Source organism: Balaenoptera musculus, chromosome 6, assembly GCF_009873245.2.
Source record: "Balaenoptera musculus isolate JJ_BM4_2016_0621 chromosome 6, mBalMus1.pri.v3, whole genome shotgun sequence".
NCBI lineage: Eukaryota > Metazoa > Chordata > Mammalia > Artiodactyla > Balaenopteridae > Balaenoptera > Balaenoptera musculus.
Window position 1 is genome coordinate 88,224,145 of NC_045790.1, and position 26,182 is coordinate 88,250,326.

General features: G+C 36.8%; 2 protein-coding genes and 1 pseudogene across 2 annotated transcripts; 1 reads left to right on the forward strand and 2 right to left on the reverse strand.

The window, feature by feature from the left end:
- Window positions 1–2,168: 2,168 nt before the first annotated feature.
- Window positions 2,169–9,366, reverse strand: LOC118896403 (olfactory receptor 13C9-like). The gene is made up of 4 exons (XM_036854173.1): window positions 9,358–9,366; window positions 9,141–9,202; window positions 5,742–5,847; window positions 2,169–2,909 (listed from the first exon to the last, which is right to left on the reverse strand). Exons 1-4 carry the CDS (start codon window positions 9,364–9,366, stop codon window positions 2,169–2,171), a joined length of 918 nt encoding a protein of 305 aa, XP_036710068.1.
- Window positions 9,367–9,399: 33 nt separating this feature from the next.
- On the forward strand, window positions 9,400–10,112 carry LOC118896404 (annotated as a pseudogene).
- Window positions 10,113–24,876: 14,764 nt separating this feature from the next.
- On the reverse strand, window positions 24,877–25,836 carry LOC118896754 (olfactory receptor 13C7-like). Its single transcript, XM_036855037.1, is given in 3 exon segments — window positions 24,877–24,981; window positions 24,983–25,695; window positions 25,698–25,836. Coding segments are annotated over 3 exon segments (957 nt in total).
- Window positions 25,837–26,182: the final 346 nt, after the last annotated feature.

Below are 26,182 nucleotides of genomic sequence, written 5' to 3' on the forward strand. Positions count from 1 at the left end.
GGATATTCCAAGAAGAGGAAAATAACATCAATGGTGAAAGATAAGAAATGGCATGATGAACACAGGAAAAGAAAATAACTCAGCATCACAAGAACCTAACTAAAGATGCATATGGAGGTTAGCGGAAGATGAAACTAAACAAACCAAAGCAAAGAGGGCCTCATTTGCCATAAGTGTCAATCAGGGCTTAGTTACAAATGACAGAATATCTTCTGGATGATTTAAGCAGAAAGGAATTATTTCATTTACTATTATTATTAAATGATAGCACGGGGGTGTTATCATTCCTTCTCAAGAAACTTATGTTTTCCAAATCACAAATCCTAAGAAAAATTGAGAAACTGGAAAAAACAGTAAAAGCTTTCAAAATAAACTTTCTGAAGGAAAACACTCTAGAGGCCAAGTATTAAATAAGTATATCAATATTATAATGATAGTGTATTTGCCCAGCAAGTTTGAACACGTGGGTACATCAAAACAGGGGACTTGCCTTTCTTTCCTTGAGACCTTGATTCTACAACCCTGTGAGGCGGGAAAACACTTCTGGTGTTCTCCTCTGAGGAGAAATATGCACATTAAAATTTCTATTTGCTTTAATTAATTTTCTAGCTGAAATTTATAAATGTGATATAAGACTAGGACCTAGATCAGTATTCCCAGAGAGTTTATGGAAGCAGTTGGACTCAAGCTGTGAGAAAAAACAAAATTAGAGTCTGAGTATACAGGATAGCCTGTGGGTCAAACATAATATGCCTGACTTCAGAGGTTTTCCACCTACTTGGAATTCTTATGGGGGGAAAATGTCCTATGAGCTGCTGTATGGGAACTAATAGGTTCTTAAAACCTATTTTGTCAGAGTGTGAATCTGATACATCAATGGTCTCAACCTTTGCGTCAGATTTAATCTGTGCATAACGATGATAGAAGCTAGCGGTAACTAAATAGAGTTCATGACTGTTTAACAGTCCTTCTACTAAAATTAAAAAGTAAACTTGGAAAAATAAAATGAATATACCCCAAATTCCACAAACATTTAATTCTTACTTGCCTGTGTAAAATATCTGTAGGCCCAACATCCTCTGAATTTAAAGATCCATCAATATAAAATGTATCCAGCCAAATGGATTTCCTAGAATGTGGCTCACTCCTGAACACACTTTCTCATTCATCTTGGGCTGTAAATTAGAAGTGTTCTCTTCAGATAGAGTAAAAATTTGAGGAGAAAGCCAAGGAAAATCAAGATAATGTTACCTCCTTCTGACATCTCCCAATCCTCTGCTTCCTCAGATCACTAGGGTCACAAAGCTAGCCAGTAACAGAGACAAGACATAAATGCAGGTCTACACTAGAAATCAAGAGCTCTGATATTCTAAGATTTGAAAAAGTATTGGAATTTCCTCAGGATATCAAAGAAATCTGCCTTCTTCTAAATCACACTGATATGACCCACCATCCAACTCAACATTTGTCCACATTTTCACCTGGAGTAGCAGACTGGATTTCAAACTTAGTTTTAATTTTGCAAAATTTTCTTTATGCTAAAGCTAACAAGTAAGGTGAAAAAAAATTTAGGGAAATAAAAAGGACATCTTGATTGATTGCATAGGGCTCACCCAAAAGCCCCATTTACCCACTCCCTCTATAGTCCCAAAGGTTCAGTATCCCTACAGTTCCACAGAAAAAAATATTCTAAATACTGAGCAAGAAAATAGTATTTACTGGCTTAGGACTATTTGGAGATTAATGGGAAACTACAACATAAGACTCTCCACTGGAATGTGGGTGCAGTGTTCTGGGGGATTTCTGTTTAGATTTTTTCACAACAGAGAGCTTTATTTATTTTGAAAGATTTAATGAAGCATTACTTATGAAATAATGTATAAAAAAGTGAACATAAAGAGGCATATAACACTCAATTCCAATACTGCAATGAATATAGAATATCTTTCATAAAGTATTAGGGTAATAGGTGCTCTCTCTTTTCCTCACCCTACTGTCCTGTATCTTGCAAATTCTCTACAATAAGCATGAAATAATTTTGAAATGGTGTCATTACTAAAATTTTTTAAAATACGAAAGTGCAAAAAGAAGTTAAATTAACCAAAATCCCAAAATAATTCTCAAGTTTCAACAATGTCCAACATGTTCACAATCCAATATTTTTCCATTCACTTGTTAAAGAACCTTCTGTTAGATAGATGTGTTACTGCTTCCTTCACATCCTTGTTTCTGAGACTGATTAAAGGATTCATCATGGGAGTCATCACCCCATAGAACATGGATATAAGTTTGTCAATAGCATCCAAGACATCTGAATTAAGTGGCTCTTTAGACTTGGGCTTCATGTACATGAAGAGAATAGTTCCAGAGAATATTATCAGATGAGCCAAGCAGGTAGAGAAGGCTTTGCTTCTCCCCTCAGAAGTGTGGATTTTCAGGATGCTGGAAATGATTAATGAGTAAGAGATGACAATCAAGAGCAGGGGCACCAATGTGAACAATATCACAGCCACAAACATGATGAACTCATCGCCTGAGATGTCAGCACAGGCCAATTTCATGACAGTCAGAATTTCACAGGAGAAATGATGGATGACATTATTCCTGCAGAAGGGCAACTGTACCACAAACACAGTTTGTACTGCAGAGTTGACAGCTCCTATGATCCAGGGGTTGCAGATAGCCACATACCGGTCAAAGGCCATCATGCCCAGGAGCACACACTCTGTTGTCCCCATGGCCAAGCCAAGGAACATCTGCAATGCACAGCTAGAGAAGGAGATCTTCTTTCTTTCCAAGAGGAAGCTCACCAGTGTGGAGGGAATGGAGGTGGTGGTGTAGCAGATGTCCAAGGAGGAGAGGTTCCCAGGAAGAAGTACATAGAGGTATGAAGGTGGGAGTCTCAGATGCTGATTAAAATAAGGGTGCCATTACCCAGAAGGATGACCACATACATTATTAAGATTGGCACAAAAAAAGAGTAGTTCAAGCCTTGGGTAACCAGAAAGCCCCTTCAGAAAACATTCCACCAGAATGGTTTGGTTTTCCCATTCCATTTTACTTCTCTCTTTTAACTGTAAGAATTCAAATAATTTTTTTAAAAAGCAATAGTTTCTTTACTATGGTAAGTCCAACTTCACCAATGCACAAATATAGAAATTTTGCATGAACCCAATGAGAAGACAGCAGAAAGAAAATAGGGAAGGGGAAAAAGAGAGAAAAGTAAGGGAGTGAAGAAGTAAACAATACGGGAAGAGAAATATGAGGGAAAAGCAATTATACTGATCACTCTTTCTGAACCAGCAACTGTGTGTGAGGTTTTTTCCATGCATTACCTCATGTAAACCCCACAATTTTTATCATTTTAAAGATAAGGAACTTATCTAAGTTAAACTAAGTGAGTTTAAGCCTAAAGTCATATAAATGATGTGTAGCAAAGCCTGGGCTCAAACTCAAGCTGGCTTGTGGTCCATAATAAGCTGAGATTTAGGCAGCCTAGCTCCTGGGTCAGGAAGACTCAACAGTAACCCACTGCATACTGAAACGCTGAAAGAAGTGTGTCAATCTGATGGAAGAATGGTCAGCAAAAAACCCAACCAGTGTTTACTGATTGCCTGATTGCCAAAAAAACAGGTGTAATTTATGTGAAGCCCAGTAATCTAAAGTCTTCTGACAATGAAAATACCTTTTTGATGAGAGATAGAGTGACATTTTTAATTTTATTTTTTAAATTATCATACAGTAAAATATACAATAAAATTGATTTTGTCTCTTTCAGCTTGTAGTTCTATGAATTTTAAAACATATACAGATTCATGTATCTATCACAATAATCAGGACATAGAACTCTTCTATCGCCATAAAAACCCCCTTGGGCTACCACTTTATAATCACTCCTTTCATCCATTCATAAATCCTGGCAAAGATGTATATGCTTGTTATCCCTATAGTTTACCCTTTAACAGAATGGCATATAAAAGGAATCATATGAGCCATTGCCATCTGGCTCCTTTCACTTAGCATAAATCCTCTGAGATTCATCCAAGTTGTTACTGGTGAGTAGTACTCCATTGTAGTGATATACTACAGTTTATCTATTTACCTGTTGAAAGACATTAGGGTTGTTTCCAGTGTGGGGCAATAATGAATAGGCTGTTATAAACATTTACGCCCAGATTTTTGTGTGAACACAACCTTTCATTTTTCTAGGGTAAAGATCCAGGAGTGGCATACTAGATGATATGAGGTAAGAACATTTAAGTTTATAAGACACTGTCAAAAGGTTTTCCAGAGTGGCTGCATTTTTGCATTCCAATGTATGAGAGTTCTAGTTGCTTCCCATCCTGATCAACAGTTGATATTGTCAGTAATTATATATTTTTCCCATTCTAATAGGTATGTGGTGATATCCCATCATGATTTTAAATTGCATTTCCCTAATGACTATTGTTTGGGGGGTTTTTTGCCATCCTTATACTCTCTTCAGTAAAGTATCGTTCATGTCTTCTGCTCATTTTTAATTGGGTTGTTTGTTTTCTAATTGTTGAGTCTTGAGAATTCTTCATCTAGTCCGGCTATGAAACATTATCAGATATATGACTTGCACATACTGTCTACAAGTCTGTGACCTGTCTACTCATTCTCTTAATGTAAACACTTTTAACTGCCATTTTAACTAGTTGCTGCTTAAGTCCAATGGAAGGGGACACAAAGAAAGACTGTGACCAAAAAGACATCTTCCAACAGTTCTGTTCTTTAACACCTCTCACTTGGAGTGATTCCCCAGGGAGATATCCACATCACCCAGGGAGCACAAACAATAGGTTCTGCATCCAAAGACCTTGCCTCATAAAGTCTCAGGCCATTCCTTTTAATTTTTCCTCAGAAATAGCACCTCCCTCTCCCAACACACACACACACACACACACACACACACACACACACACACACACACACAAATTTCCAGTAATATTCTTGTTCATGGACACAGAATCCATTGAAACTGCTCTAATTCATTTACAAAATAAACAGGTACTTAATGTATAGACCATTTCTTCTTATTCAAGAAACTTGGTACAAAATTTAGGTCTGAAGTGAATCCTTTGGACCTATTCAACCAGCTTCTAATCACCTAGACCTGCCTTTGGCCACTATTAGGGTACTTCTCCTTTCATCTTATTTTCCCCTTATTTCAATTAACCCAACCGTTTATGCTTTTGGATTCTTTTATACCCCAAAGATGCATGCTTTTTTTACTCTGAGTCCCAGATTCACCTTCTTAATGCTAGGTGATAAATAAAGGCCCCCAAGTCCCAATTACCCAGTAAATGATGATTGAGAAGCAGTTTTATGCTGTAAGCTCACTCTGTCTACTGGAAAGAATATCCATTTTCTGGTATGAAGTTGAGATTTTTACTGACATGCAGGTGTGCTTTAGTATTTCTATAAAAAGGTTCTACAGACAATAGAAAACTTCTAGCATGAAGTCGCAAGATGTTGAAAATATTACATCACAATGTATACGACTGCACCCTCCACAGGCCCAGCCACAGAGAGGAGGAGGCGGCTATCAAGTTTGGAGGGAAATGGGCTTTGAGGTGGCGTGGTCTTCACCGTGCACAGGCAGAAGCTCAAAGCGCTACCCAGCGACAGGGCCTGTGGCAAGTCTGTGCTGCAGAAACAGCCGCACTGGCCTCCGCTTCCTGTTTTCCCAGCTTCCACTGTTCCCAAACTTATCCCACCTGGGGGCCCACACCCACTAAAAGCTGTAGCTTCCGTCCACGCTGCTCCACTCCGGCCTCACTGAAACCCTTCTCTGAGTGGACCGGCTCGATGACAGGCCTCTGTCTTTGTGAAGAACATATGAACACATACTAGACATGATTTCTGTATGGATTAAGCCTGTCTTTGGCCAGCAGTGACCACAGGGCTAGGGTCCTTCATCCATATCCTCTCTGTTAACAGGTCCAGGTACTAGCTATGTGACCTTGGGCAATTTACTTAACTTTTGCATCTCAATATTCTCACCTATACCGTGGGGATTTTAATAGTCTCATTGTGGTGTTCTTGGGAGAAAAAATTTTTAAATGCATACAAAGAATCTGGCATAAGGTAAATACTGTTTTGGTTTCCTTCATCTTCTATTGACTTCATTTTTTTCAAGTTCTTCCACGTTTCTTTCCCCAGTTTTCACTCCTACAATAGTACCTTTAAATTTTTATCAGTCAAAACTGGTCAGGTATCTGGTTTCTTCTTACCCAACCAACATACAAATTTTCATCATACCTGATATGATATTGATGCCAAACTCTACTCACTTTGTAATGAAGAGTGTTATATCACTATAGCAAAGGCCAACGCCATATAAAACAAAGAACTCACAGGTTGACTTTTTTTTTAAAGGCTATTTCAATTCATTTATCTAAAAGTTAAATGAGTGTATGTGTGGGGGGGGTTGGGTCACAAATATTATGTCTAAAGTTACCACAGGAATGCATCACCAACAACAACAAAATACTTAAAAGTTCTCAAAACAATTCCCCAAATACTCATGCAACACATAACTATGAAAGTCAAAATTATTTCCTATTAGCTAAGGACTCATTATTCCTCTTCATTTCCTTTTACACAAACCAAAAGATGTATTCAAACAAGTAATAAAGTTTTCCAAATAGCACCCCCAGTGAGAGGCTCCAGGACAGGGACCGCCTGTCTGTTCATGATTAGTGCTGGAAAAACATTTGTAGACCAAACCAAAGAAAACTGAACTGGTGCCATAAGGTAAATTGTTACAGAATCGCAACTTTGGTGACACCAGCCTCCTTTATGTTCTGGATAAGAGTGCAAATCTGCTGCCTATTTTTCCAACCTCATTGGACCAATAACAAATGACACCAGTGGACATGTAGGCACTTACACTGAATCACAGACCAGGAATCTATATTCTGGCTAAGTAAATCTTTATTCCCAGTAAGATAAATTCTTGACCTATATATCCATATTTTTTGGATATTCAAATTACTTCCAGTTTCAAATTACTCTTTGGGTCATATTTTTCATTTTTCTCCTTTTTCTCAGTATATCAAAGAAAATATCATCTTAGAATTTTTTAAATTCCTATTCTCTATAGACTCTTCATAATAAGAAATATTCTATCACCAGTTCAATATTCAACTCAGTTCACTGAACTGATACCCCCTTGGATTTGTGTTATTAGTACGTTTTCAGCAATTGCCTTAAATGGAAGGTCGACTTGCCCCCTAGGTTGTAACACACAGCAGACTGTTGCACTGGTCTTCTATTTGCAGCCTATTGCACAAAATTTTCCATGGCGTTGATAAATTTCTGAAGGTGTAACCACTGAGGAGCCATAATGTCACAGGACTTTTCTGGTAAACAATGATAGCAAAGGTACTATTTCAAAATTGTTTTAAAAGCTTCTATTCATTAGAACCAAATAAGATGGTTTACAAAGGGAGTATATTTTGGTTCTGCTAGTACAAAAGTAAGAGGAAAATGAATATTTGAGAATATGGATGATTTCATTTGCCCTTCACGCCCAGGTGGAAACACTGCCCCATTGTGAAGACCCAGGAAATTCTCTAAAGAATATTCTCTTGGCTCAGGAAGGCAATTTAAATATTTCTTCCTCTCAGGGACTCATGCAATTTTCTAAGCCATAACTCTAAATCACTTCAGGGAAAAGATGTTAAAAACTTTTGAAAACTTCAAGAATAACATCCTAAAGATTTAATTATATTAGATCCATTACTGTATATCAAATAACCAATCAGAAGTCTTGAGAATGTGTTTTATCCCATTCTCAATCTATTATCATATACTGCTGGAATCCTTAATACAAACATATTCTGATGGTTTTTGTCCAGACCCTTGTTTATCCTACTATGTCTTACTGATAATATAGCAGAAAGACCTCTTTCAGCCACATTAACTCTTAGTTATTAATAATAATAATAATACACAAATTTCTAGGCACTCTTGTAAGAATTTTATATATATTAGTTATTTAATTCAAATTTGTTAATTTGTTAATCAATTACTGAGTAAAGAGAAAAAGGGTTTTATTGTACAATATCTTCTAATAATTACTGCATTTGGCTCTGAAACTCAGAACTCTGAAACATGTGCTATGTGAATATGAGTGGCATTTTGAAATTCACAAAAAATTCAGACGTTTGAAACCATGTAATGAAAACATATAAGCCATCAAGCTATTCAGTTTTCTTACTGTAACTCTGCAACTTAATTTGTAACTCAATCCCACGCCATACTATAAGCATCTCCAAAGAATTTACCTAAATATATAGATATACCCAGATTAACTGACATATAGTCACCACCTATCTAATTTATACAATTAGGAGGTAATGGTGTGTGTGTGTGTGTGTGTGTGTGTGTGAATATATATATACATATATATTCCAGGTGCCCTCAGCCATTTTTTACTTCTGCAGGCAGTGCTCACCTTTCCTTGAACTGCTTCACCCAAATAGTGAACACAATTTGTTCACCACAAAAATCACTAACCTAGGTAAAACGAATTTTGACTAAAAGTCTGAAGATAATGGGGGAAAAAACACAGCACTGAACAGGAAAGTAGTTAAAACTGGGTGTCCAACATCACTGTTTCTGAAGTTCATTGACCTGATTACAAAGAATTGCTTTCTGAACATCTTAATAGGTCCTGTGGTTAAGCTTCCTTCCCAAGAACAGAGCTCTTTTAACCATTTTTTCCTTTCTTCTCTGCAAAACACAAGGGGTCCTCAAAATCCTATGTCCAACATTACTTAAGTGAAGCCCTCAAATAAGTCACATCAGAACAGTGTTTCAAGAAAATGGAAATATTCTTTTACTTTTTTGACAGAGAAATTTTAGTTACTATTTTTTAACCTATCTCATACCAGATATTTATTTTAAAATGCAAATCATTCTTCCCTGCCTCAGACTTTGTGTATCACAATCCCAGGAAATGGAATACAGAAGCCTGCATTTTTAATAAGTTACCAGTGTCACTCAGCTGTTTTATGCACTAGAAGAGGAATCCCATGAGCTGATCTCACTGCTATTAACACTACTCCAGCTAGTGCTCACATAGTTGTTACACCTTCTACCCCAATTACCTCTTACTTGATGTAACATGGAACCGCTCATTTAACTCATGTGCTATATCCTCTTTTGGATCCTTTCAAGAATGAAAAAGAAAAATGGAAAGGACCAATTGGACAACTGAAATTGAGTTCATTCTGAGAGACCTTTCTGAGTACCAAGGAATTGACAAAAATGTCTTTTTGTCATGTCTTTAGTGATGTGCCTGGTAATCCTCCTGGAGAACAGCACCTTAGTCATCTTAACCCTCCAAGAATCCCACCTCCACACACCATGGACACCATGGACTTCTTTTTTGGTAGCCTCTCCTTGCTGGATATCTGGTACACATCCTCTTTTGTCCCCTCTTCTTATTATTAAAAAAAAGTATCTCATTCATAGCTTGTATTACATAAATGTCTATCTCTTTATGTAATGGGGTCCACAGAGTGTGTGTTCCTGGCAGTGATGGCATATGGTTTCTACATGGTCATCAGCAAATTTCTAAGATAATTCATCATCATAAATTAGAAACTTTGTGTTTGGATGGAAGCTACCTCCTGGGGATTAAACTTTCTCAATGGGTTGGCACAAAATGTACTCATATTATGAGTGTTCTTTTGTGGAAGAAATATCATTAATCATTTTTTTGTGAAGTACTGACTTTAATAAAGCTGGTCTGCACAAATATTTTCTTGAATGAGAGTATAATACTGTTGGGCAATGTAATATTTTCATTTGCTCCATTACTGCTAATTTGTTTCCTATATTTTCATCATCTATGCTGTACTGAGAATCAATTCAGCTGAAGGAAGAAAAAGGCCTCCTCCACCTGCTCAGCCCATATAACAGTGGTGATTGTGTTTTATGAGACAATCCTCTTTATGTACATAAAGCTAAAGTCCAAACACATGACTTTGAAGAAGTTGATTACCCTGTTCTATGGGGTAGTCACACCCATGATCAATCCTATCATCTACAGCCTGAGGAACAAGGAAGTGCTATGAGAAAAATACTGAGTTAATACTGGTTCTGGAGAAAATGATAAGAAACTGACATCTTTGAGTTCATGCACAAAACAAGCTCACATATTTTAAGGCAAGGGTTTTAAATATAAACAGAACAAAAGAAAGTCATACATAGAATCATAGAATTTCAGAGTTAGAAATTTCAACATCACAAGTCTAATTATATCACATTCTGAAAACAACTGTGATCTCATAAAAATGTAGGGTTAAGTAGTCTAAGAAAAATGCAAGTAAACTTATGAGGACAAGACAAAAAATATATTTAAAACTAGGTTTTTGCAAGAAAATCCAACACATATACGTTTTCAGTACCCCTTATTTGAAACACTTCTGATATATTTGCTTATTTTTTTCCCCAGAGACCTCATCTGGCTGCAACCTACATTTTGAACTACATATTTCACCTTCTTGTTTCCTGCCCACATTGCCCCCATCCCTTAGCACATACTGTGCTACATTCACTGTGCAGTTATCCTATTATTTCATGTTCTTTCTCACCTAAGGACAATAACACACACTATTTCCTCTGCATTGGTACATTTCTCCTTCTCCAGTGAAATCTTGGCCATAACAGAAGAAATAGATCAAGTGTTACATCCTCTGTAACGCCTTCCAATACTCCTTTGAGTTAGTTACTCCCTCCTCTATGCCTCCCTGACCCTTACCTACTGCAGCAATTTTTCTTTTATGCTATAACCACTTGTTAGCTTCTGAAATCTTCCCAATGGCACCCGATTGCTCACTGTTCCCTGTATGAAGTCCAATGCCAAGTTAATTAAAAATAGTGGGAGGTCATTAACTGTTGAATTAATTAATTAAAATGGAAAAAATAGTAAAAAAAATATAAGTCCAAGTATCTGAAATACCACACAGGAAAATAAGAGACATGGACTTTATATATTATTTCATCCCCCAAACCACAATTCCAAATACTTTTGTAAAACAGAACCTAATCTTTAAATGTAGGGGAAAACAAGGGAAGATAAAGGACTTAGAATATACTGAAGAGGTCATAAAAATGTTCGCTTTGAGTAACTAGTGAGTTGTAATATATGGTAGTGCTTCTTAAGATCTCACTGATCCTCTGATTTTATATTTTCGCTCAAATTCTGCACTATAAACTCAGGTTTTATTTTTAAGAACAGATTTTAAATTAACTACACACATATGCTGCTGATAAGAATGTTGTCAAAATTCCTTGGAACATAAAGATTTTTTTATTGTTGTTTTGTTTTGTTTTGCCACAAAAGAAATTCAGTTTGCAGCACAAATGGAAAGATTTCCCTGATTCAAAATCAAAATTCAGAATCAAAATTGTGATCTTCCTTCACAGAAATGGAAGCATAACTAATAGACAACATTTTTTTCACTATTTAAGAATTCCTCACAGTTTTTCTTGTCCTCCTGAAATATCTCTTGATATTTAACTTATTCCTCAAATGTATTCTAAAAGTAATACAGGAAATAGAGATATACAGTGGGCTCAAGTCTTGGCCGCCATTTATGACCTATGTGATCTTTATACGAGCCTAAATTTTCTCATCTACCTTACAAAATTATCTGGAGATAATCCTTAAGAGTAGGGAAAATGTCATATCCATAATGAATCCCCAGCCTATACCAAGCACATACACAGTGTTGAATAAATGAGAGAAGAAATCAACCCAAAATCAACACTATCATTATTAATTAATGAAAACATTTAAAAAAATAGTGTATATATGACACCTAGCACACCACATAGCATATATTATACATTAATTAAATAATACTGCCTCTTCCATCTACTGCCTTCTTCATTTGCTCTCTGGTTTTTGAAAATAAGGAAATTAAGCAAGGATTCCTAGGTGTCTGTATCTGAATGAGACAGTGAGGGACAATCATATTTTGCACTTTCCACCATTATTAATTAATTAAAAGGAACTTTAAAATAGCATATATAAGTCTCCTTGTTATTTTTTTTACCTAGTACACTTTATGTACACAGCATGCATTATTTAAATATTCCTTCTCATCCCATCACTTATCTTCGTCATTTGTTCTCTCAGTTTTGGACAATAAGGTAGCTAATCATGAATTCATGGGTGGTTACATTTGAAAAAGGCACGAAAAGGAGGAAGTACTAGCAGGAAGTGATCAAAGAAGATGAGGTGGCTAAAGGAAATAAACTCTCGAGTTCAGCTTTCATTTTACCTGATCAAGGAGGGAATGGACATGGGAAGACAAGGGGTAAATAGAGACGAAAAAGTCAGATAGAAAAAAGAAAAATAATAAAATGTAATGAGGCCTTCCTATGAGCCAGCTGCTTCAAATAATGCCACACTTAACCCTTAATAGGACAATAATACATTCAAATCTGACTATTAAGTTTTTCTTTACTGTTTAACCGTTATGGTATGCTCAACCCTGGCCTTAGGATATTTTCAAATTCCTTATTTATTGTAGCATATTCTCCATCCCAAATATCAGCATTACTTTGTTTTTGATGTAAATATATTAGGAAATAATGTAAGTATAATCAGTTAATGAATTAGGCAGGGAGCCATCTCAGATAAAGGAAGAGGTGTAAACCTTCTAGTCATAAAATATGAAGGGGGGGATGCTTCTGATTTCTGTTGTCTTCACTATGGCTGAATAAGTTTCTATGAGACTCAAGCATCTCAGCGATGACAACTATAAAGTTTGTATAAAATATCCAAAAAATTACTCAGAAGAAGTAATGTTTTGGTGTGAGTTGCGCATCTGTATGGCTATAGGCTGAGCTAGGCACTGTACAGAGTGGGAATACACTCTGGTAGTAAACTGGCACTCCTTCTGGACGAGTCAGCAGTGTTCTGGGAAAACAGAGCCACTGTAATGCAAGGGGAAATTCCAGAAAGGGGAGATACAGAAGAGGAAGCATCAAATTCTGTTAACATCTTGATCCAGTTCTCTGATTGACTCCTGTGCCATGTATGTACAACTCATCTAAAGATGAAAAAAAAAAAAAATTCCTGAACTAAGATATGAACTGTTAACGAAAAGACCTAGTTTGCAGTTTGAGTCAAACCAGGTTCATGACAAAACCAACATATTAAAGCTAGCCAGAGGAATTTAATGGAATTCAGAGTCTCCATAATATCACATTGTCCAGGATACAATCCAAAATTACTCAACATAAAAAGAATCAAAAATATGTGACACACTCTCAAGATAAAAATGCAATCAATGGAAACCAACCCTGAGATACCCCAAATGTTGAAATTAGCAGAAAGGATTATAAAGCAAGTAATATAACTATTTAGATAAAGTAAAGGAAAAAATATTCACAAGGAAGGAAAAGATACCAACTCTCACTGGAGAAATAAGTATCAAAAGAAACAAATGGAAGTCTAGAACTGAAAAGTATATCAGAAATTTAAAATTCCCTGAATGGGTTCAAAAACAGAATGGAGATGATAAACAATCCAAGACCTGGAGTAATGTCAACATCAGGGCACCGTGAATCATTCCTTTTTTCTCTCCCCTTCAATTTACAACTAATTGGATATCCATAAACAAACAAAAGCACCTCCACACAGCCCACCAAGACACCCAAGAGATCCATCCATCTCTACATGTGGAAGTGGGTGGATTAAACCTCAGAGGAGGCTGTAGAGCCAGGGGAGTGGTGCCAGAAGAGGCAATAGCAGAGGCAGCAGTGACTGGAATGGCACTGAGCCAGCAAGACCTTTCTGGCAGAGGAGGTGGAAGGTGAAGACGGTGAGTGGGAGACTGCCCCCACCATGCAGGCTGCAGGTGAAGGGACCCATCGCTCCCTGAGGAGAAACCACAGTGACTGGTGGGAGGGAATGGAGAAGGAAGAAGGCAGACAAATAGAGCTGAAGGGATGTGTGTCCAGGGATTCTGGCAAGAGATCCTCCCAGGAACCTCTGGGATCTCCCCCATTAAGGATTCCCCTGCGGGACCATGGACACACACAAAGCACCAAGTACTAAGAACATACCTTCCGCCACCCAACGCTGCCACCACCTCCTTTATTGTTTGTTTTGTTTCTCCAGCAGCATTTTTTTATGTACTCAGGCCTATTCCTAGTGGCCAGTCAGCTCTGGTAACAGAAACCAAAAACTTGTGCTATAGTGCCACCTTCTGAAAACAAAAGAAAGGCTCCTATTTACCAACTGTGGAACAATTATAATCAGAATAAACAAAGCCTTATCTAAATAACAAAGGTGTTTCCTACTTTAAATGCAGAGGCATGAGGACTTTCATCAAACACTATGAAAATATCACAATCATCCGGTACCTCAAAAAAGAAAACAACAATCTTCCAGCAACCAGACCTGGGAATATTGTGATCTGACACCTGTTAGAATGGCTATCATCAAGAAGACAGTAGACAACAGGTGCTGGCAAGGATGTAGTGAAAAGGAAACCTTATACACTGTTGGTCAAAATGTAAGTGGTCCAACCACTATGGAAAACAATACAGAGGTTCCTCAAAAAATTAAAAATAGATCTACCATGCAATCCTGCAATTCCACTTCTGGGTGTATATACAAAAGAAATGAAAATAGGATTCTGCAGAGATTTATGCACTCCTATTTATCACAGCATTATTCATAATAGCCAAAATATGGAAACAACCCAAATGTCCATCAATGGTTGAATGAGTTAAAAACAGACATATATACACCATGGAATATTATTCAGCCCTGTGAATGAAGGATATTCTGCCATTTGTGACAGCACAGATGGACCTTGAGCACATTATGCTAAGTGAGATAAGTCAGAAAGAGAAAAACAAGCCCTGTATGATATCATTTATATGTGGAATCTTAAAAAAATCAAATTTGTGAAAAACAGAATAAAATGGTCGTTATCAGGAGATAATGGGTGGGGAGATAAGATGAATAGTGTGAAGTATAAAAACCTGTAGGGAGTAGTAAATAAGCCATAGAATCTTATGCTCAGTATAGTAAATATATACAATAATATATTGTATTTATTGTAATTATGTAATCTGATAAATAGTGCTACAACAACAATCTCTTTACAATATATAAATGTATCAAAGTAACACGCTGCACACGTTAAATTGTCACAATGTTACATGTCAAACATTCCATTAAAAAGTATTTTAAAATCCAAGATTTAAAGGCTTAGAAAAAAGAATCAAGGAACTGGAGACCAAATCAAAAGGCGTAACACACATGTAATTGGTATACCAGAAAGAAAGGCAATAAAGATAACATCAGAAATCACTGAAATACAAAATAGGCAAAATCCTCAACAAAATATTTGCTAACTGAATTCAGTAATATGTTAAAAGAATCATATACCATGTTCAAGTGGGATTTATTCCAGGGTGCAAGGATGGTTCAACATCTGCAAATCAATCAATATGACATACCACATTAACAAAATGAAGTATAAATTCATATGACGATCTCAATATATGAAGAAAAAGCATTAGACAAAATTCAATATCAATTTATGATAAAAACTCTCAACAAAGTGTGTATAGAGGAAACATACCTCAATATAATAAAGGCCATGTGTGACAAGCCCATAGCTAACACCTTACCCAATGGTGAAAAGCTAAAGCTTTTTCTTTAAGATCAGGAACAAGACAAAGATGTCCACTTTGCCACTTTTATTCCACATAGTACTGGAAGTCCTAGTTAGAGCAACTAGGCAAGAAAAAGAAATAAAAGGCATCCAAATTGGAAAGAAGTAAAATTGTCTCTATTTGAAGACAACATGATATTATACATAGAAAACCCTAAAGACTTCACCAAGAAAAATGTTAGAATAAACAAATTCAAAAAGTTGCAGGACACAAAATCAATAGTGTAGAAAAATCAGTTGTGTTTCTATGCACTAACAATGAACTATCAGAAAGAGAAAGTAAGAAAACAATCCCATTTACAACTGCATCAAAAAAATAAAATACATTGAAATAAATTTGACCAAGGAAGTGAAAGACTGGCACACTGAAAACTATAAGACATTGACGAAAAAAATTGAAGAAGACACAAATAAATGTAAAGATATTCCGGGCCCATGGTTTGGAAAAATTTATATTGTTAAAATGTTCATACTATCCAAAGCAATCTACAAGATTGAATGCAATCCCTATCAGATTCCAATGGCATTTTTAACAGAAATAGAAAAAAAATTCTAAAATTTGTATGGAACCACAAAAGACCCCAAACAATGAGAGCTTAAGTCCATTTAAAATAGCACCCAAGGGGCTTCCCTGGTGGCACAGTGGTTGAGAATCTGCCTGCTAATGCAGGAGACACGGGTTCGAGCCCTGGTCTGGGAAGATCCCACATGCCGCGGAGCAACTAGGCCCGTGAGCCACAACTACTGAGCCTGCGCGTCTGGAGCCTGTGCTCCGCAACAAGAGAGGCCACGACAGTGAAAGGCCCGTGCACCGCGATGAAGAGTGGCCCCCACTTGCCACAACTAGAGAAAGCCCTCGCACAGAAATGAAGACCCAACACAGCCATAAATAAATAAATTTAAAAATAAAAAAATAAATTAAAAAAAAATAAAGGTAAAATAGCACCCAAAATACTAAAGAATAAACTGAATTTATTTAGGAGGAATAAGACCTCTACACCAAAACTACAAAACTTTCTGGGAGAATTTAAGACCAAAATAAGTGGATAGATATAGCATATTGATGAATTTACATAGCATTGTTAAATTAATTCTCCCCAAATTTATCTTTAGAATCAATATAATCCCAGTCATAACCCCAGCAGCTTTTTCTGTAGAAATATATAAGCTGATCCTATATTTTATATGAAAAATCTTGACTTTCCCACAAACATCGTTATGAGATTATATTATGTTCTGTTTGTTTTGACCAAAAGATAATTTTGGAGGAATGTAGCATGAAAGGAAAAGGTCTAAACACAACAGTGCATGTCTAAGAAAGTATAAATATTTCATTAGCATCTCACTAAGAAAGAAGCCCTAATGACCTATATGGGAAAAGAATCTAAAAAAAGAGTGGATATATGTATATTTATAACTGATTCACTTTGCTGTGCAGCAGAAAGTAACACAACATTGTAAATCAACTATACTCCAATAAATTTTTTTTAAAAAAAGAAAAGAAAAGAAGCCCTTAGAATCCACTAACTTCCCAGACTGGTAGAAATTGCAAAACAGTATTTCTGAGCAACTCTACTCTGTGACAAGGGCCACAATATCTCTTATCCAAACTACGATACTTCTGAGACTGAAACAGGGTATTTTTAACAATTATACTAGGACAACCAGCATAAACTTGGATCACTGCATGCAAATCACGTTATATGGTCATCCACAGATTATGCTATCAATAAAATTTTAAATAACATTCTTATCCTGGTGTTAGTAGCATATTTCATTGACCAAAGGCCAGTAATAGTCGCTTTAGCTCAGGTCCTTGCCCCTTGATATCACTGAGGTCTGTTTTAGAAGACTAAAGAGCCTTTCTTTATCATGTGTGTCCCACCAAAAAGTCTGAAACACAAGAGCTGATATCTAGGGTTTTTTACAAATCCGTATCTGTGGATAAATGATGCATTTTCATTCCACACAGAAAGAATTTTGTTAGGCAAGACACAGTAGAGCAATTTAAAAGAAATCTGACAATCCAGAAATCCTTGCCTTCATTTGAAACTACCATATTTTTTTCTCTAATAAGGGCAGCAATATGTGTGGATTTATAAAAATAATCTATGCCATTTGTGCACACATTAGATATGTTCTTTTGTATGACCAAGGAAAAGGCTAATTATTCTCTATTGGTCCATATCCATTAATAGCAGCTTAAGTTTCTTAAACCCAGGATGAGCATGGCTGTAAGTAGAATTGGGCAGAAGAATCCTCTCTTGCACTTAACACACTCATGAGGAGCTTTTTTCCAAAGAATATTACAGGAAAACCAGAGCAGTGTGTCTCTCTTCTAAGAATAAGTGTCAAGCAGGAGCCAAGCAAGACTTTAAGAGATTCAACTACGTGGGAGTATAAGGAAGTCTTAATTCTCAATTCACAAAATCCTTATATTGGGTATATCTTATTAGCCCTTCTAATTATTTATTCATGGTTAAAATACACTCCCTCTACCCTCATTAAATAAAGCACCTAAGCCTTGTTCTGATTCCTTTCATCCTTTCAACATGCCTCATGGATCAAGTCCCTATTTTCCTTTGAAAATGTTGTTCTACTGTGCTCTTCACCTGGGATATCTGTCCTCTACTTTCCACTTGGAGAAATATTACTTATCCTTCAAACCCAGGTAAAATGTTTATTATTTACTCGTGGAAGATTTTTTTCTGTGATTTTACTGTTTTTAGTTTTATAATAGGTTTTATCACAGTGTATAACTGTTTCATTACCCCCATTTCTGCCATGGGATGGAACACTACTCAAAAGCAAGATGCAAAGCCTATTTGTCTTTTTACTTTTCCATTCCTTAGTAAAATGTATTGACTCCACACCCTGAGGGTTTGGGTCTTGTAGTGAAAAAATATGTCTTGAACATCACTTTTGAATGTTTTTCTTCTCAGAAGTATCATAAACTCTTCCAAGTAGCACATAAAATCAAGTTACACCTGGCAGTAAGAAAAATTCACTTCTTCTATTTAATAGGAGTGACTCTCTCATTTTTGCAATAGAAATATTATATTTTTGTCTGTGACTTTATTTTCAATTATTTTATCTTTTCATTCACCTTAGCATGATAAATGCATCTCTCCACTGGTATATTCTATATTCAGTTCAATAGTCAATATCAATAAATCAATCAAATAAACAACAAGTATCCTATTTAGTGGGCTCCTTTTAGACCTAAAAGCATTTATAGAAACTGTGGTTTATTACTAGGCTATAGTGGGACACAGAATATATAAAGGATCTAGCCCCACTCAGGGAGGATCAAGATGGTGGAGTAGGAAGATGTGGAGCTCACCTCCCCACACAAACACATCAAAAATATTGGGTTGGCCAAAAAGGTCGTTCGGGTTTTTCCCTAACATCTTACGCAAAAACCCAAACAACCTTTTTGGCCAATCCCATACTTCTACATGTGGAACAACTCTCACAGAAAACCAACTGGAAACTGGCAGAAGATCTCTTATACAACCAAAGCTACAAGAAAGATCCGCACATAACTGGGTAGGAGACGTTGGCTTGCTAGCAATCAGAGAAGAGAGAGACCTTTGCTGACAGCTGCCACCTCACTGCACTTCCCAGCCCAACACTCAAGTCAGGAAGGGCTGCTGGTATGCTTGGTGGCTAGGCACTGAATATCGGGCGAACCAGCCCTGGGAGAGGACTCGGTCTAGCTGCAAGGAGAGAGCCTGAAGGGCCTGAGGTATGGTCCAGGCTGAATCTCAGAGCCCATTGTCAGCGTGCACAAAGCAAGGGCAGACCATGGGTGGGTCTGGCAGCAGTAGATGTTGTTGGTGCTCACACCGGGTGGCATCACAGAATCTGTCAGACAGCCCCTGGAAAGGAGTACCCAGTGGCTCATTTCCTGGCAGGGGCACTCCAGTTCCACCCACACCATACCCAGCTTGGAGCCAGACCTGAGGAGGACGGGTCCTGAGAGAACACTGCCACAGAGACAGCCCAGGCCCCAGGAGGCAACACAACTATCTTGATTCCTACAGCCACAGCACTCTGTCCCCCGAACCACCTAGCACTACGTCAGGGTCAAACACAAGAAAGAAAGGGCCATGACCTCAGGCTGCTTCTAAACATCTGCATCAGCAGTGCATAGGCTCACTGTGACCAAACAGGGCCTCACTTGCTTCAGTGCTCACCTCCTTTGGGACAGAGCACACACTTAAGGGCAACAGAGCCTTAAAGAACCAGACCCTCAAGGCTTTTACTCTAATAACTGGGGAGCAGACTCCACCTCCAACAAGGCTGTGACAGCCATGAAGCAAAGAGGAGGTGCTGCCCAACATCCAGTGCAGGCTCTGGACACCACAATACCAATCATACCCCCTCTATCAAGGGGATAACATCCAGCACACTCTGAGAAAAAGCATGGCTAGCACCCATACCACAAACAGCCTTTGCACCAAAAATACTGGACTCACATAGTCTACATAGGGATGCTCACACATAAAAACACCCCTTCAAGACCACAGTAGATTACTGTTTCTCCTAAATTCATGGAGACAGAGATAGTTAAGTGGAATGAAAAAGCAGAGGAACTACTCCCAATTAAAAGAACAAGAGAAATCCCTTGAAAGAACACATAATGAACCAGACCTCAACAGCCTACTAGATCCTGAGTTCAAAACGGAAGTTAAAAAAAAAAAAATGCTAAAGGACTTAAGAAAGATTATCAATAGAAATGCAGATCACTGTAACAAGGAATGAGAAACTATACAGAGGAACCAATCAAAATTAGACAATTCAATTGTTGAAATAAAAACCAATCTATAAGCAATGAATAGAAGACAAACTAATGCAAAATGAACAAGTGATCTGGAAGACAGAATAATGGAAATCACCCAGTCACAACAGCAGACAAATTAAAAAAAAAAAAAAAAAAAAAGCAACATATAAGATCTATGAAATAATATAAAGTGTGCCAACCAAAGCATAATGGGTTCCAGAAGGAGAAGAAAGAGAGAAGGGGATTGAAAATGTATTTGAAGAAATTATGGCTGAAAACTTTCCAAATCTAAAAAATGAAACATATAACCAGGTGAAGGAATCACTGAGGGTCCCAAACAAGATGAACCCAAACAAACCCACTTCAAGACATATCATAATTAATTAAAATGGCAAAAGTTAAAGATAAAGACAGGATGTTAAAGGTAGCAAGAGAAAAACAAAGAGTCAGTTACAAGAGAACCCCCATAAGGCTATCAGCTGATTTCTCTGCAGAAACTTTTCAGGCCAGAAGGGAGTGGCATAATATATTCAAAGTCCTGAAAGGGAAAAACCTGCACTCTAGGATACTCTATGCAGCAAAATTATAATTTGGAATATGAGGAGAGATAAAGGATTTCTCAGACAAGCAAAAATTAAAAGATTACAGTAATACTAAACACAACCTAAAAGAAATATTATAAGGTCCTCTCTAAATAGAAAAGAAGCAAGAGTCTATAGGAAAGGGAAAATCACAGTAGAAAAGGCAAATATACAAAAGGACTAAAGATCACTCTAATAATCTAGTACATAGATTTTTAAAAATCAAAAAAATTTTGTAAAAGCGATAATAACTACAATTAACAGCAACAGGATGAACATGAACATGTAAAATAGGACATCAAAATCACAAAATTTGGGGGAGGGGAGTAAAAAAATGTAGATCTTTTAGAATGTGTTTGAATTTATATTACTATTATTCTGAAGCAAGTAGATATAGTTATGGGTTAACTTGAACCACTTGAAAACTAGGGTAACCACAAATCATACAATAGATTCACAAAAAACAAATTAAAAAAAAAGGAACTCAAGCATAATACAAAAGAAAACCATCAAACCACAAAAGGAAAAACAAAAAGAAGAAAAAATAAACAAAGAAGAACTACAAAATTAACTGGAAAACAAGGTTTAAAATGGCAATAAGTACATATCTATCAATAATTACTTTCAATGGCATTGGACTAAATGCTGGGATCAAAAGACATAGGGTGGAAGACTGGATAGAAAAAACAAGAACCTACAATATGCTGCCTACAAGAGACTCACCTTAGGGCAAAGGACACACACAGATTGAAAGTGAGGGGATGGAAAAAGATATTTTATGGAAATGGAAATGACAAGAAAGCAAAGGTAGAAATACTCATATCAGACAAAATAAACTTTAAAACAAAGTCCATAATGAAAGACAAAGTACACTATATAATGATAAAGGGATCAATACAAGAGGATATTACACTCATTACATACATATACCCAATATAGGAGCACCTAAAACAAATACTAACAGACACAAAGGGAGTAATGGACAGGAATACAATAACAGTAGGAGACTTTAACACCCCATGGACATAAATGGACAGATCTTCTAGGCAGAAAATCAAGAAAACAGCAGAGATCCTAAAAGACACAATAGATCAGATGGACTTAATTGACATCTATAGGACACTACTCCAAAAAAAAAAAAAAAACAGAATACACATTCTTTTCAAGTGTGCATGGACAACACACTAGAACAGAAAACAAGTCTCAACAAATTTAAGAGAACAGAAATTTATTTCAAGCATCTATTCTGACCACAACAGTATGAAACTAGAAATCAACCACAGAAAGAAAAATTGGAAAAAATGAATATATGGAGACTAAATAACATGCTACTAAAAAAACAATGGGTCAACAATTAAACCAAAGAAGAAATCAGAAAATACCTCAAGACAAATGACAATGAAAACACAACCTTACAAAACTGATGGGATGCAGCAAAAGCAGTTCTCAGAGGGAAGTTCACAGTGATGCAGGATCTAGTCCCTGCTATTGAGAAATCAATGAATAAAAATAATTCATAATATTTCCCATTTCTCTAGTACTTTAAAATTTTCAAACATTTTCACATAAAGGATTGCATTGTATAGTCACCTCACACTGACCAAGCAATCTGTTGAAGTTGGATATTAATAATTATAAAACTCAGAGAATGGTTGAATTCAGAGATTGTCTAAGGCCATACTATGTGACTCCAGGTTGCCTTATAAATGTTCCTTACATTTTCATACATGAATATATTTGTAAACACAAATGAATACACGTAGAACAATGTGAATACTGAACAGTTGAAGGGAAAATACTACAGAGTATAGGGATTAGTCAGTGACATAAAAACATACAGTAAGTACCTAGTGAAGTTTAAAACCAAGAAAGGAAGAGAAATATAAGGAAAGAATGAAGGAAGAAGCTTGCATTCAGGAGTCAAATTGGTCCTCTGTACCACATGAAGTATTTAAACAATACCATTCTCAAACAAAGCAAAATAGACTTTAGTACATGATTAGAGGCATTTTTTCTCAGACTTAGGTGCTGGGAAGATCTTCCACTAAGGAAAAAGGACTACAAGCCCTGGGAAAGAGGCAGAGGTAAATATATATAGTCAGTATTCTTCTATCCTTATATCAGAGCTAACTCTGGTAAAGCCTGGAAGTTTTTCTACACCTGTGGAATGTTGTCATTCATGTTACTTTTTCTTCTCTGTTGCCTCTGTTAGTTAAAGTAAAACTTTAAGTGAAAGGATCATGAAAGTTATTTGAGAAAACTTGTTCCATAACCAATCAGGATGGGAATTAAAACTCCAAGGAACTGGGTAGGTCTCAGTAATCTGAAACCTACAGGAAGGAAAACAAGGTAAGGGCTAGTGGCTGGCCAAGAAATGTGAAACTGCCCTGGGAATTAGTGCCAAAGTGATCCTTCTAAAACACCAATCCAAAAGCATCAGTCTCTTTCTTATAATGCTTACTGTATTCTATAGTCCACCTTAGTGGTTTTAAAACTTTTCCTAGCAACTTTTATTTTTTTTCCAAATAAAATATTACGTGGAACCTCAGAGCATATTAAAACAGACAAAAGCAGAGCTAGCTAGAGGGTTAGGGATATCAGAGATCTGACTTCTTGGAATGTCCTATTCTACCCATACTCTTTAAGCCCAATAAAGACCCAACATACTATGAATACAAACAAAGGATCCAGCTTAGAAGATAGTGGAGACGGAAAAGCTGTGAATATTCTTTAATATTTCATCCCAAATTCATGTCAGTCTATATTCCACAAGACTGTGTACCCCTTGGTCATGTTTTTGTTTTTGTTTCCATGTTGTTTAGTTGTTTTGGTATTGCCAATAGGTAGCATAATGCCTGAAACAAAACAGATATTCAGTAGATACTGGTTGATTGAATAATTGAATTAAGGAAGAGATGACTCAGTGAATGAATGGAAAGCTCATATTCTACAGGAAATTCATGTAACTGTAGAAATACCTAATCTGTGACACTCTAAACCCATTATCACAATGTTCTCAAGAGAAGTGGACAACCACAGTCTCTAGAAACTAAGTAATTTTTATGTCACTTAACAGTAATCATCATTTTCATTCAAAGATGTCACTGCTCATCTGTTGAAACACAAGATAGACCAAATTTCCCCATCAGATGGGGCATCTGCACTAAGCCTCACATTGCCTCAGATAGCTCTGCACAGAAGTATGCTTGCCAGATTGCAGCCAAAAGGATATCAGCCCTAGGAAAAATAGCATCATTTTTTTCTACTCTTGCCTATAATGTATACATAGCCAAAAGTGGTCATTCCTCTCTAAGGTCAAACACTACCCTGTTATGAATTATTTAATGTTGAGTTTATATAGCACTCTGACACTTAACAAGGCACTTTCTACTTTACCTTCCTAAGAAAGATATGAGACTAGAAAACTGATGCAAATAGAGGATAAGAAGTTAAACTAGTTACAAGGTACTTCTGTTCACATAAGATTACAGAATTCATCATCCCAGAGTTAAACTATAATAAATTCTGTGAAGGTGGGTGGTTTGGATGAGAATCCTTTTACCCATAGATTTCTTTCCCTTTTTTTCTTTAAGCCAGTCATGAAGAATATAGGCCCCAGATTTCTCTCACATTTAGATGCTAGGAACAGAAAAATGAGAATTTCAAGAATTAATGATACTACCAACCCTTACATTTACTTTGGAACTCCAGGTGAGAACTAGTCCTGCATTCAGAGTAAATGAATTGTTTTTTTAAAAAGCAACATTCACATTTCCTCTGAGGAGCATTTCCGACAGAGTATATTCTTCACAGCTGCCTTCACATCTTTGTTCCTCAAACTATAGATGAGGGGGTTGAGCATAGGAGTCACCGACACCATAGAAGAGAGAGATGATTTTGTCTGTGACTTGTCCTTTGTCTGCACCAGAGAAGTCTTTAGCCTTGAGTTTTGCATACATGAAGAGGATGGTTCCATAGAATATAATCACCACTGTGAGGTGGGCAGAGCAGGTGGAAAAGGCTTTATGCCTTCCCTCTGCAGAAGGAATCCTCAGGATGGTGGAGAGAATGAAAACATAGGAAACAAAAATGAAAAGTACTGGAACCACAAGAAAAATCATATTAGCAACAACCATGCTAATAACATTTATGGAGATATCAGCACAGGCTAATTTTAAGACAGCCAAGATTTCACAAGTAAAATGATTAATGACATTATCCCCACAGAAAGGAAGCTTCATGGCAAGAGACATTTGCAACACAGAATTGACATCCCCTGCAATCCAGGACCCAGCAGCCATAGGCACATACGAATTCTTGCTCATAATGACGGGGTATCTCAGAGGGTTACAGATGGCCACATAGCGGTCAAATGCCATCATGCTTAGAAGGACACACTCTGTGGCTCCCATAGCAAAGGAGAGAAACATTTGCACTCCACACCCAGAGAAGGAAATGGTTTTCTTTGAAGCTAAGAACCTGCTGAGAAATAAGGGAATAGAAGAACTGGTGTAGCAAATATCCAAGAATGATAAGTTACTGAGGAAAAAGTACATGGGGGTGTGCAGGTGAGAGTCACAGACACAATGATGATGATTCCATTTCCCAGCAGGATCACCAGGTACATAAATAGCACCAGCAAGAAATAAATGGCCTCAAGCTCTGGGTAGCCAGAAAGCCCCAGTAGGACAAATTCTGTAACAGAAGACTCATTAGTCTTTCCCATGTTAATATTTTCTTTCACCAAAAGGAATTCTGCAGCAGCCAGAATACATGTGCATCTGTTACCACAGTGTTTTTAAGAGTTGTTTGCACCCTTAAGTGGCTTCCCTTATGGGTAATGTGGACCTATAATTGGATACACAGATAGCATAAGAACATGTTACAATCCTCTAAGCTAAGATCAGTTAGACTTTTAGAACACATGAAGGAGGATTTAACTCCAAAAAAATATGCCCTTGTTAGAAAACAGATTCAGAACACATACAACTGGGTTAGAACTGTGTATCTCACTTACATTATGAATTTGAGATTATTGTGAATGCAATGTCACCATAACATTTTGACCAAAC

Excerpts from the sequence above, each read along its gene's own strand:
- LOC118896403 (XM_036854173.1), bottom strand. Across the intron at positions 5,848-9,140 it reads CATGTTACATCAAGTAAGAG|ACAGAGGCCTGTCATCGAGC; the intron begins GTAATTGGGGTA and ends TTCTTCACAAAG. Across the intron at positions 2,910-5,741 it reads TAGTGGGTGTGGGCCCCCAG|CATCTGAGACTCCCACCTTC; the intron begins GTGGGATAAGTT and ends TATTTTAATCAG.